This window comes from Chionomys nivalis, chromosome 13, assembly GCF_950005125.1.
Source record: "Chionomys nivalis chromosome 13, mChiNiv1.1, whole genome shotgun sequence".
NCBI lineage: Eukaryota > Metazoa > Chordata > Mammalia > Rodentia > Cricetidae > Chionomys > Chionomys nivalis.
Window position 1 is genome coordinate 18,599,107 of NC_080098.1, and position 12,101 is coordinate 18,611,207.

General features: G+C 38.2%; 1 protein-coding gene across 4 annotated transcripts in view; it reads left to right on the top strand.

The window, feature by feature from the left end:
• The window catches only part of Itga8 (integrin subunit alpha 8), a 179,736-nt gene that overhangs the window by 31,206 nt on the left and 136,429 nt on the right, over positions 1 to 12,101 (top strand). For all 4 annotated transcript variants that reach the window (XR_009058197.1, XM_057787446.1, XM_057787447.1 and 1 more), the window contains exons 4-8: positions 1,885 to 2,008; positions 7,257 to 7,318; positions 8,721 to 8,766; positions 10,652 to 10,777; positions 11,956 to 12,000. Coding sequence is in view for 3 of the 4 variants with exons in the window: in XM_057787446.1 (XP_057643429.1) it covers positions 1,885 to 2,008; positions 7,257 to 7,318; positions 8,721 to 8,766; positions 10,652 to 10,777; positions 11,956 to 12,000 (403 nt within the window). In the remaining variant the exon portion in view is untranslated. The remainder of the gene's footprint in view (positions 1 to 1,884; positions 2,009 to 7,256; positions 7,319 to 8,720; positions 8,767 to 10,651; positions 10,778 to 11,955; positions 12,001 to 12,101) is intronic.

Consider the following 12,101-nt stretch of genomic DNA (forward strand, 5'->3'; position numbering starts at 1 on the left):
TCTCAGCTCTCAAGTGCTAGCTACGACTCTGATTTTATTCTCTTATTGTTGTTAAGAATTATGTGTCTACATTATTGAGAAATGAATGACTTTTTGATATATCTGGAGGGTTTTTTTGTAAAAGGACTCAATGCAGTTGTTGGACAGAGGTCATGACAGAGGATATAAATCTATTTGTTTTTCTAGTTTTAATTTTGCCACATTTTTTTTTTATTATTTTTGGTGGTGGATACATGCCTAAAAATACATTTAGTAGTCAAAGTATAAAACCCAAGGTGAAGTTCCACAGCTTCAGAATATCTACTCTAGCTGTTCATTGAGATGTATAGACATTGGTTCTGGTTAATTTTGGTGTGTAATGTTTATTTTATTTGCATTTTTTTGTGCTAAATTTTATAAAACAGATTAATTAAAAGAAGAAGAAACCAGATCATGTCATGAATGAAGCATACTTTTCTCATTGTTTAACTTAACTTTTGCTGGTAAAATCCCTGATATTTAGCTAGCTAATTTGAAGATGGTTCATTTCACCCTCATATAGTCCTTGAAATGCCATCACAAGGCATAATTTAACAAGTATGTTTTTGATTTCATCAGAGTCCTAAAATTAGAACATGTAAGTCATCAAATAAGTATCTGATATAACAAATTACATACCGTAAAACCCAACATGTAAGAACTAATTCACAATAACCTGCTATACAACTGTGTTTCAGCTTCTATCTAGAGGGCATGGATTTAATTTCATTCAGCACACATTTATTTATTAGGGAGATTTTACATGCAAAGCTCCATGTTTAGTGTGGCTAGCAGTTAAATAAATTCTGAGCAAGGCCTTAATGTGTGAGCGCATGTTTACATTGTGTGCATTCTTCTCCAAGGTCCTGCTCTGTATTTTACCTGGAAATAATCATGGAATGGTTTATTTATATCCTGCAGGGTTTTTACCATTTTAGAATTGAACATATATTTATGGAATGACTGGGTAGTTCATCTCCATCAAGAAGGTTATCTGTGGTCACTGGAGTTTATCAGAACAGTGGTCACAATACCTCAGAAATGTGTTGTCTGTCATTAGCATGTGCTCTTCGAATGCTCGCCGATCCTCACTGCTCCTTGACCTGAAGTTTTTTCATGAATAAAAACCATGACATCTGAACTAGTAAAATGCTATGATAAGGAGGTAGCCCACTTATATGACAGTCATTGTTTAAAAGTCATAAGATCAGCTTCAGGGATAAACCAAGGCAGTCCACAAAACAGAGATTTATAAACCTGCATAAATCTGTTGATTTGAAAGCTGTTTTTAAAAAAAAATTAATGACCAGACAATGGAAGGAGTGAGTTATTTTAGGACATAGTGTTAATTCATTCAATGTTTGAATGTTGTTTGCTGTTACAAAGGCTTTTTTTTTTTTTTTTTTTTTTTTTTTTTTTTGGAATGAATAGGAAATGTGAGGTTTTGACTTTTAGGAAATAATTTTTTTTTCTTCTTTTTTTTTTTCCTTATTGGTTTTTTGAGACAGGGTTTCTTTGTATAATAGTCCTGGCTGTCCTGGAACTCACTTTGTAGACCAGGCTGGCCTTGAACTCACAGAAATCCACCTGCCTCTGCCTCCTAAGTACTGGGATTAAAGGCGTGCACCAACATTTTTTATTTAATTAAAAATTCTGCTATAGAATAGGATCATCCCTTTGTTTATATATAGTTTTTTTATAATTTTTCAATGAGCTAATATTAAAAACTAGTCGAAGGCCAATTAGTTCACTTAACAACTTAATACAACTACCTCTAACTTTAGTTACACTAGTTAGCAATTCAAATCAAGCCATTATCTCAGAAACCTGTGCCAATACTGTGTTTCTTGCCTTTGGTGTCCACAGGCCTGTGCCCCTTTGTATCACTGGAGAACTCTGAAACCTAACCCAGCAAAGGACCCTGTTGGCACATGCTACGTAGCAATTCAGAACTTCAGTGCTTATGCTGAGCACTCTCCTTGCCGCAACAGTAAGTTGTTTTTATTCCTTGAAAGTAAAATTTAGCTCAAAAGCCTCCAGGCTTGACAACTGTGGTAGATGGTATCTACGACTCAGGTTTCGACTCATCTATTCTATATTTGTTTATGCCTGTCTTATTTTATATTGCTGTAATAAGACACCATGACTAACTTAGAGGAGAAAAGAGCTTATTGGGACTTACAGCTTCAGTGATGAGTCCATGAGCATCATGGTGGAGAGTATGACATCAGACAAGAAAGCATGGTGCTGGAGCAGTAGCTGAGAGACTACAACTGATCCCCAAAGGAGGCAGAGAGAGCGAGAGCTCCGAGAATGCTTTGGTTTGAAACCTCAAAGCCTGCCCCCAGTGACTTAACTCCTCCAAGAAGGCCACACCTCCTTCCCAGTTCCACTAACAGAGGACCAAACATTCAAATATATAAGCCTATAAGAGCCTTTCTCGTTCAAACAACCATGATTTATTTATTTTTGTTTTATTAAACTTATTTATTTGCAACATACCCACCACAGAACATGTATAGAAGTTGGACCATAAAGAGTTGGTTCTCTCCACTATGTGAGTCTTGGATTACCAGCCTTAGCAATAACCATCCACACATGAGCTATGTTTCTGACTCTTCTGTATTTAAAAGTCAGTTCTAGATAGTATTTGGTAGAATAACTGTGTCCCTTAGCTGACAATTTCTGTAGAAAATCCCACTTTGTGTTCTACAGGACGCTGACTGGCCAGCTTGCTTGTTAATGAAAGCACGTTAGTATCAGGGTGATCGGGCTGGAGTCACTTCTGGCTGCAGCATTGTGTAGCCCTCATTCTTAATGGTGGCTGCTTTGTTTGGCAGCTGTGTGCTTATTATCCGCATAGGACATTTTCTGCTTAAAACATTGAATCCTCTATATTCTCAATCCGCTTAGAGTCCAAATCTCATCTAGTAGTCCTAGGGTTCTCCCAGGACAGCATCCTTTCTATTTCTCTTGTGTTGGCTTGGAACTAGCAATCAAGACCAGGCTGACCTCAAGTTACTTATTCTCCTGCCTCAGCATCTCAAGTGCTGAAAGCAAGCACACACCACCACACAACTGCAATGTTTCCTCTAAAGCAAACATTTTCCTTAGGGGCCTTGACACTGAATTATTCTGGGAAGTCATGACTGATAGTGTGATTACCAATTCTCAGCTCAGAATTCTTTCGTAAATTCTATTTCTCTAAGTTTTTGACAGATCATTGTGAGATGTGGAGAAACAGCAAAGGGTCTTTCTATTCTTTTTCTTCTTCTAATTAATGGGAACACACTGTAGAGAAGAAAATATCACTGCAGAGAATATTAGTGTAACTTATTTTAGAATACTACTTTTTGAAAGACTCCGTCTGAAGTTATTAGAGATCATCCTAAAAAGTACAAGTAAAATTTCCCTCTTTTACTATTTATTAATATATTTTTTGATTCAAGATCAATTTAGGGAAGACAGTAAGCAAATATCAGAATGAAACAGTGAAGACAAAGAATGGATAAGGGACTTTAAAGGGTTAATAAAGAAGCCACTGGAATTTATAGCTCCAAAACTAACCTGAACTTTCTAAACCCGAGTTTCTTGTGAGGGTTTTGGCAGGAAATGGAGTATGATTTCCTAGGTGTGAGCTGGAAGAATGGCCCGAGATTAAAGAATGGTCTTAAATAGCTTTAAAATGAATGTTCTTTGTTAAGAATGAGACTCCATTATTCTTTTAACACGTGTTTACTGAACACATTTGCACCAACTATTCTATATGCAGGGAGTGAGTGTGTCAAGGAGCTAGAGAAAGCAAACCAACAGCATCCAAAGAATGGGCATTCTAAAAGGAAAGAGAGGGAAGAAGCCAAAATAAACAAATTCATAACACAATATCAAGGAGTAAAATGTTATATAAATGAAAAATTAGGTCTATAGTCAACGGAAAAGGTAAAGAAATGACCGGAGTCTGGAGGAACACAGAGAAGAGCAAATCTTCAGAAAGGGTAACAGGAAAGATTTTCCAGCAGATGTCACTGAGAGTGGGGAAAGGAGGAATTATCAACGCTGGTAACAGCCAGGAAGTGGCCATAATCCAAACCAGATAAGTGGCCAGCATTATTGCCCTAAAGAGATTCAATGTTAGACTTCTCACCAAGGCTTCCATCTGTGTGTGTCCTAATCCTCAGGCTTTGCTGGAAATTCCCTCACAACAGCAATTGATGGTGTCCTTCATGTACCTATTGGCCCTGATGACTTAGACTCTTCTGGCTATCATGAAGTGTCACTGTGTCTCATTCTGCCCTCCTATTTTATGTCCTTGTGACCTGAGAGCCTGGGCTAAGTCATAGCCCATAGAATCTCAACCTGCTGGATGCCTGTTTGAACATGAGCTTAAACTATTTTCTAAACGTATCATGTATAGTGTCCAAGAATTTTGAGCTCTGTGTGCACATCACCATGCCTGTTTCTTTATTTCTTATTTTCCCAGGTAGAGATAATGCAGAGCCGATATGAAATGGAGCTTAGGCGGAGTTGTGGAAAAGTTCATTAGGAAACATTTAGCTCTAGGGCACACCAAGGCCTTTAAAACATACCCTCATACTTCCTCATCTCCAGATCACCCAAAGAGCTGGCTTCCTGTCGTGGCTGAGAAGCTCACAGTACACGAACACAATGCCTGCTTGTTCATGAGCATTCGGTCAATATCACAGATGGGGAACTGAAGGAAGTGTCTTGCTTTCCTCCTGTAACACAGATCCAGGGGGTCCCTGCGCGGTGCGGGCGGCAGCCTGCTCGTTTATCTGAATGGCATGCCGTCTGCTCTTATGGTCATTCATAATTCAGGTGAGGGCGGTTCTCACGGCCCTTCAGTTTCACTTTAGCAGTTAACCATTGGCAGTGAATGAACGTGTCCCTGGGTCCCTGAGTTTATACTGGGGCATACTGTTTAGAGACACTCCGAGGTTCCGGGAAGAAAGACTCCTTTGGGTCTCATAAATTACAATTCAATGAGAAAAGGGAAAGAGACTTGCTGAGCAAGGAACCCCTACTCTTCTCTAATTGCCACTCAAACAAACACTGGGAGTTGATTATTTTCTCAATGACGTTTTCAGTTAGAGATTAAAAAAATTTTTTTGGTGTCCTGTTTTAAAGTAAAAAATGGTCAGGTTTTTTCTCTTCTGAATAATTTATGTTATTAAAAATAAAGGACCAATTTCAAAAGTAGATTTTAAAGAAGGTTTGTGTGTTTATAAATCATTCCTTAAATATAATCAACGCAATCTACATGGGTTCACATAGACTACAACATACAGTCATATATTTCTGGATGGGTAGAAATTTTATATCATGGAACTTCTAGAAAATTAGAACCCCATAAATTGAGGTTATATAGATGGGATTTTAGGGAACCCTATAAAATTCATAGCCATCAATCTTAAGATGCACTTGTAAAAGAAAGAACGATTTTGGTGAAAGACATTGACATACAAGTGTAAAGGAAAGAAGGAATTTGGTGAAAGACACTGTATCGGATAGTAAGGTATTTTAGACACAAAGGGAGTAAGATTAAGTGTAGTGATTCATACCTGTAATTCTGACTGGGAGGTAGAGCCAGGAAGAATGGGAGTTCAGGGCCATTCTCTGCTACATTGTAGCCTCCAGGGCAACCTGGGCTGCACGAGACACTGTTTCAATTAACAAACAGAACAGGAGGGGTCTCTGCACAGAGACAATAGGAGAAAAGGGAGCTATGAACTGGTTGGAAGAAAGAAGATGGATAAATTTCTTGAAAGCCAGAAGAACCAGGTGCATTTGAAAGATACTCTGGGACAGGGCATGCCCAGCCTATCAGAATTTCCTACAGTGATGCTGGCTCCTTTCTCTCTCTCACTGAAGTAGCACTTAGATGATATCCTCAGTAAGAAACGTGGAATCATTAACATGCTCTTGTCTAACTGAGATAACAAAGAGGCACCCCCTACTTAACTACATTTTGTCTATAATTCAAGTATGTTAGAAGGTGCAGGGCCCTTTTCAAAGTATAGGATGTAGGGAGTAAATTTATGATCTTAATTTGCTACAGAGATGAATAACAACTTCCACGGAGTTCATATTCTCATTATAAAGCCTGTAGATTATAAAATGTGTGACATGATCCCACTGGGTCTTCAGTTAGTATAGAGAATACAAAACAAAACATTGTTGGGGGGGGGTTCGCTTCTGTGAACATTAGCATTGCAATGCCCCTGTGAGAACATGAGAATCAGCAACACAGTTTTCAAATCATCCTAACTTGTCACAGTATAACTATTTATTTATTTATTTATTTATTTATTTATTTATTTATTTATTTATTTTGAATTTTCGAGACAGGGTTTCTCCGTAGTTTTTGGTTCCTGTCCTGGAACTAGCTCTTGTAGACCAGGCTGGCTTCGAACTCACAGAGATCCGCCTGCCTCTGCCTCCCTAGTGCTGGGATTAAAGGTGTGCGCCACCACCGACCGGCCACAGTATAACAATTTAAAACCATGTTCCTATTAAAGAGAATGGGATGGCAGTAAGAACTGGAGACGCAGCTCTGTGGGTGGAGAACTTGGGTAGCAGTTGCGAAACCTGGGCTTGGGTCCTACCACTACATCAATAGGATGGACTACTTGACGCTTGTGATTCCAGCACTCAGGAGGTAGAGGCAGGAGGTTCAGAAGTGCAAGCTCATCTTCAGCAGCATAGAGAGTATGAGACCAGCCTGTACATGAAGAAGACAAAGGAAATCTTTAGCAGTTTCTCTGCAGAAGGCAGGCACTTAGGGATCTTCACAAGTTGTCACTGTAGAAATGGCAGACACATCAGGAGGGGTCGAAGGAGACATTACTGCCACATGGACATTCGGGGATGCAATCAGAAGATGGAGGTTTATTTTGGAAATGAATCTGCATATGCACCCCAATACAAACCCATATGTTGACATGTTCCCTAGCTGGAGAAGGGCTGCTGTGCCCTGTGCTCAGTAGACCTAATGTCATAACCTCTCACGTTGATCTCACTGCTGCATGGATGTGATAGTCAGGATCAGAAAATAGATGGAAACATACTTAAGATTGCCTGAAATGCATTTTAAGAATAAAACATAAATTGGTCTGTTTGATTTGGGGTATATGAGGAAAACAAAAAAAATCTGTATTACTTATTAAAATGCTTCTCAGAAATGATGATGTTATAGCGGGTATTTGTTTTGATCATTCCAGGCAATGCTGATCCTGAGGGCCAAGGTTACTGCCAAGCAGGCTTTAGTCTGGACTTCTATAAGGTAACTCTTTTGCTCTCTCAGCGTCTGTGGTTGGATGAATTTTCCTGTCATTGTGGCTACTGTTTGATTTTCTGTCTCTCATTCCCATACCCATTCCCCAAACGATAACATCCAGAGAAGCTTTGGGAGCTTATCATGTCTGGCAACTTCTCCTTGAGTATTTTTCGTTTTTTTCCTACTCACTTTTTATTTCTGCTTAAATCTATGAACATGATAATAGTACGGAAAAGCATCCAGGTTGAAGGGACTCTTCCTTCCCACTCCCAGCATTAATCATTTTGAATGCAAATCTCAAAAATGCATTTCTAAGAAATTACAAGAACTTATAATTTGGTCACTTTATCTCTTAGCTGTAATTGGCTCCTTTAATTTCATATTCATATAAAATGTATATATTCATTCAGAAAATAGAGATCATTTGATGAATATATGAAGGAAAATGATTCCATGCTTTTGAAATTAGTAGAGAGAAATTCCATAAACATTCTCTGTTTCACTATTGGTCATTGCATTTTCTATGATTGTTTGCTTTGATATTTTCCCCCTGCAAGTTATAGACTGAAGCTCGCACTTGCTAATCTGGAGTTTTTGCTTTCTCTTTTGAAAAAGGGTGGGTTTACAGATTTTAAAAATATGATTTTACTGACTGCTCTTCGGACTGGAGAGGGAGGCGGAAAGGAGTGGGGGGAGGGGGAGAGGAGTGGGAGGAGGAGGAGGGAAATGGGAGGCTGGGAGGAAGCAGAAATTGTTTTTTCAATAAAAAATAAAAAAAATAATAAAAAATATGATTTTACATTTCTTTACTTATTGGAGAGAAGGGCTTTTTAGAGTGTGGAGGAGCTCAGACAACAAACCTGGTGACTCATTTCTCTCCTACCAGTTGTAAATTGTGAGTTGTAAGAATCAAATTCAGATTGTCGGGCTTGATGACAAACACCTTTGCCTGCAGAGCCATTTTGCTGGATATATATATATATATATCAGACATCATTGTTGCCTTAAAAATAACTGAAATTAAGTTTTGGGTTTTATCACTAAAGTTTTCAAAAGCCTATGCCCATTCAGCTGCAAACAATGTGCAGGCCTTGTAGCTCCAGCAGTGACAGCCCTTTCCCCCGAATTTATATGTTCTCAAGAGAGCAAGGTGAACATGCCTAACTGAGTCAAACTAAAATTATTTAACATAATTTAACATAACAAACTAAATAATTGAAAGCATGGAAGAGAAGAAAACAACCTCCAGGCCTCAGGTATAACAAAAGTGTGGTTTAAAGTCCTCTTCAAGAAAGTGTGGTTTTGCAAAAAATAAACTGTTAGAGCATTGCTTGTCAGCAGTGACTCAATGCTCTTTAAAACACTTGGATTCTTGTCCACAAGTTCCTTGGATGCTTCTGTTTTGCAGAATGGAGACCTCATAGTGGGAGGACCCGGAAGCTTTTATTGGCAAGGTATGTTCCATATCAGAGAAAAGCACCCGTGTTGTTACTAAGACAGGGGAACAGAAGTAGCACCAAACGCAGACCTTTTCTAGAGACAACGGAAACCTCTGCTCACACTTTCTTGACTGAAGTATCATTGCACTTTGCCCTTCATTGTCCAAATGATGTTTCTGCAGTGTCATTCAGTCTGCTACCTATTGCTCTTCCACGAATTTTTTGAGGTTATGCCAGGCTTTGCGTTAGGTGCTGGAGACGTCGTACTGAAAACACAGAAGGCTTGTGGGAGCTGTGTTAGCACTCACTGACTTATGGTCTTGAATCAGGGTCAGAGATAGATGCAAACCGAAAATTATTTTGATGTATATACATATATACATATTTTTCTCTAACCTTGATTAATTTCAAGTTGGTTAATTAATTGGTTAATTAATTTCTTCATTTAAAGTAGAAAAATATCTCACATGAATTAATAGTCATGTAAGAATACAGAAAAATTTATCTGAGATGCAGAATTTAAAATCTTATAGATGCTTGAGATGTTTATAGACCTAGCTTATAAAAACAAGAAATTGACCAGCTGTGGGAGGAAGGAAGGGGAACACGGAGCTGAAAGTCAGAGAAAACTGGCAGGTTTGACATTCTTCCTAAATAAGTGTGTAAATCTCATTGTCTTGATATCAAAACATTCATTCATCCCTATTACTCAGAAATATTTACAACCTGGTTTGACGGGATTTTATTCTTTTCTTGGGAAAAGACTGGGAATTCCCAAAGAATAATGTAGTTTTAGATTGGATGTTAAGCACCATGCTTTCAAAAGCATTTTCCCATTTTGCCTCAAAGGGCATGAGATAACATTTTTGCCTTAGATGTCCACACAAAATATTCAGCTGCATAGACTTTTCCATATAATGATGGATTTTAGATATTTATGTGTCCCAGAACAATCATATCTCAAGACTCCTGAAAGTGGCTTTGGGAGCCAATGCTCTTAATCAATGTTGGTGGTCATGAATATCTTTTTTGTGTGTGAAATTTTAGATCTCATTGAACACAGCTGCTTTCTATTATCATAATTTTATGTTTCCTTTATATAGTTTTGCAATAAATGTAAATGGCTTGAAGATTTATTAGATCCTTCCTTTAACTTAGCTGAGATCTTTACCATTTGTCAAGTAAGAGAGTTCCACATAGATTCTTTGCAAGGAAACAAAACTCTTTATTAGCATGCAAAGGAGACTTCAGTTCTAGAACGGCTAGCAAAACTATGTGACTTTGTAGAATGCCATCAATTTCTTTGAGCATAAGACATTTATGTATGACTGGTTGATGATAAATTCCCTTCTGGCTTGAACATTATTCTTTGTTTTGTTTTGTTTTGCTGTTTGCTTTTGAGACAAGGTCTCATGCAGCCCTGCCAGGGCTCAAACCCATTGCATAGCCCAGGATGATCTTGAACTTCTGATGCTCTGCTTTTACTACTGAAGTGCTGGGATTAGAGGCATGCATCTCCCTGCTCAGTTTTAGGCTGAGATGGGGATTGAACCCAATGCACGCTAAGTAGGCAGTCGATGAAATGAACTCCACCCTCAACTCTAGACTGCAACTTTAAATATAAATTTCACTTGCAAGTGTCCTTATTCTTTTATGCTTTTATCATTTGAAGGTAGAGAGGGGATAGACATTAAAAGTCGAGGAAGAATGGATAAAACATTGCTGTTTATCTCTGGCCTAGATTGGAAAGTTCTACCCACTCAGTTATAACTGACCTCTGCCTGACAGTTCTTGGGGCAGACATTCAGGAGTGTATGGTATGGTTCCAGGATTGCTGAGTAAGAGCCTGCCCCTCCCTTGCATCCATTCAGTTGATGTATTACTTTGTTCACACACACAGGTCAGGTGATCACTGCCAGCATAGCGGATATCATTGCAAATTACTCATTTAAGAATATTCTAAGAAAGCTGGCAGGAGAAAAGCAAACAGATGTGGCTCCAGCTTCCTACGATGACAGCTACCTTGGTAAGAACCATTGCTCCAGGTATTGGTACTTTCTCATGAGGCAAGCAAATTAAATATATGTGAAATGTTTGGTCCTGATTTATCTGATGTTAGCTTACGTCTTTTGAAAGTTTTTTTTCTTATTATTTTGAGTAGACCCTTACATCTTCTTTTTCACCACAACTTTTTCCCCAGATAACATATATACCATGCATGACTTGGGCTGCTGTTTTGTAGATGCTTTAACATTCTCATGAAAGATCACTGAAAGAAGACATTTGCATTAGCAGGGCTTCTGTTCATGCTATGGGAATGTGATAGCAGGCCTGTCCAGTTTCTGCAAAACCAAAAGAATCTTTTTTTTCTTTTTTAAAATTGATTTTTATTGAGCTTCAAGATTGTTCTCAAATTGTATCATGTGCAAGTCATCTAATAGCCTTCTACCATTACTGATACTCGCCTTTGGGGTCCAACCAATTCTGATTGCTTTATGCACTGAAAAGTTAAATTATGGCTTTGTTTTGTCAATGTAAGTGGAACCTTGCTCTTGAGCTCAGTGACATCTGTGGGCCCCAATCATGAAAGGAATTAAGAAGTAGTTCATTGGGGCTGGAGAGATGGCTCAGCAGTTAAGAGCATCGTCTGCTCTTCCAAAGGTCCTGAGTTCAATTCCCAGCAACCACAAGGTGGTTCACAACCATCTGTAATGAGGTCTGGCGCCCTCTTCTGGCCTGCAGGCATACATACAGACAGAATATTGTATACATAATAAATAAATAATTTAAAAAAAAAAAGAAGTAGTTCATTATGATGACCAACAGCAAGACCTGAACACAAAGGATGTCTCATAGGAATTGTGCTTGATAGTGATGAACTTACAGCTTTTAAAATGCAACAGCTGCTACTCCCCCTTAAAGGGGGTTAGGAACCGTTCTTTGAAGGCTGATCTAAGAATCTGACTTTTTTGGTTGTGTTTTTATTTAAGATCTGTGTAGCAGACCTTCTTTATAACTGGGAATTAGTCTGAAAGTGTTAATATTTCTGTGATTATTTTTTTTTCCGCTTAACGAGTCCTTATTTTTTTAGATATTTGTAGAGGCTTTGAAATAAAATAGTACCATGATAGCACTTTCATTGTTTTCTAAATACAACTCATTTTTTTTCAAATGCAATGTGTTCATTTCTTTTATTTAATATAGGCTATTCAGTTGCTGCTGGAGAATTCACTGGGGACTCTCAGCAAGGTAAGAGACATTGTTAAACTTGTAATTTTAAAAGTGTGGAGTAACGGTAAATGGCATAAGAAGTCTTATTTTAAATGTTATTGATTTTCTTTGCTACACAA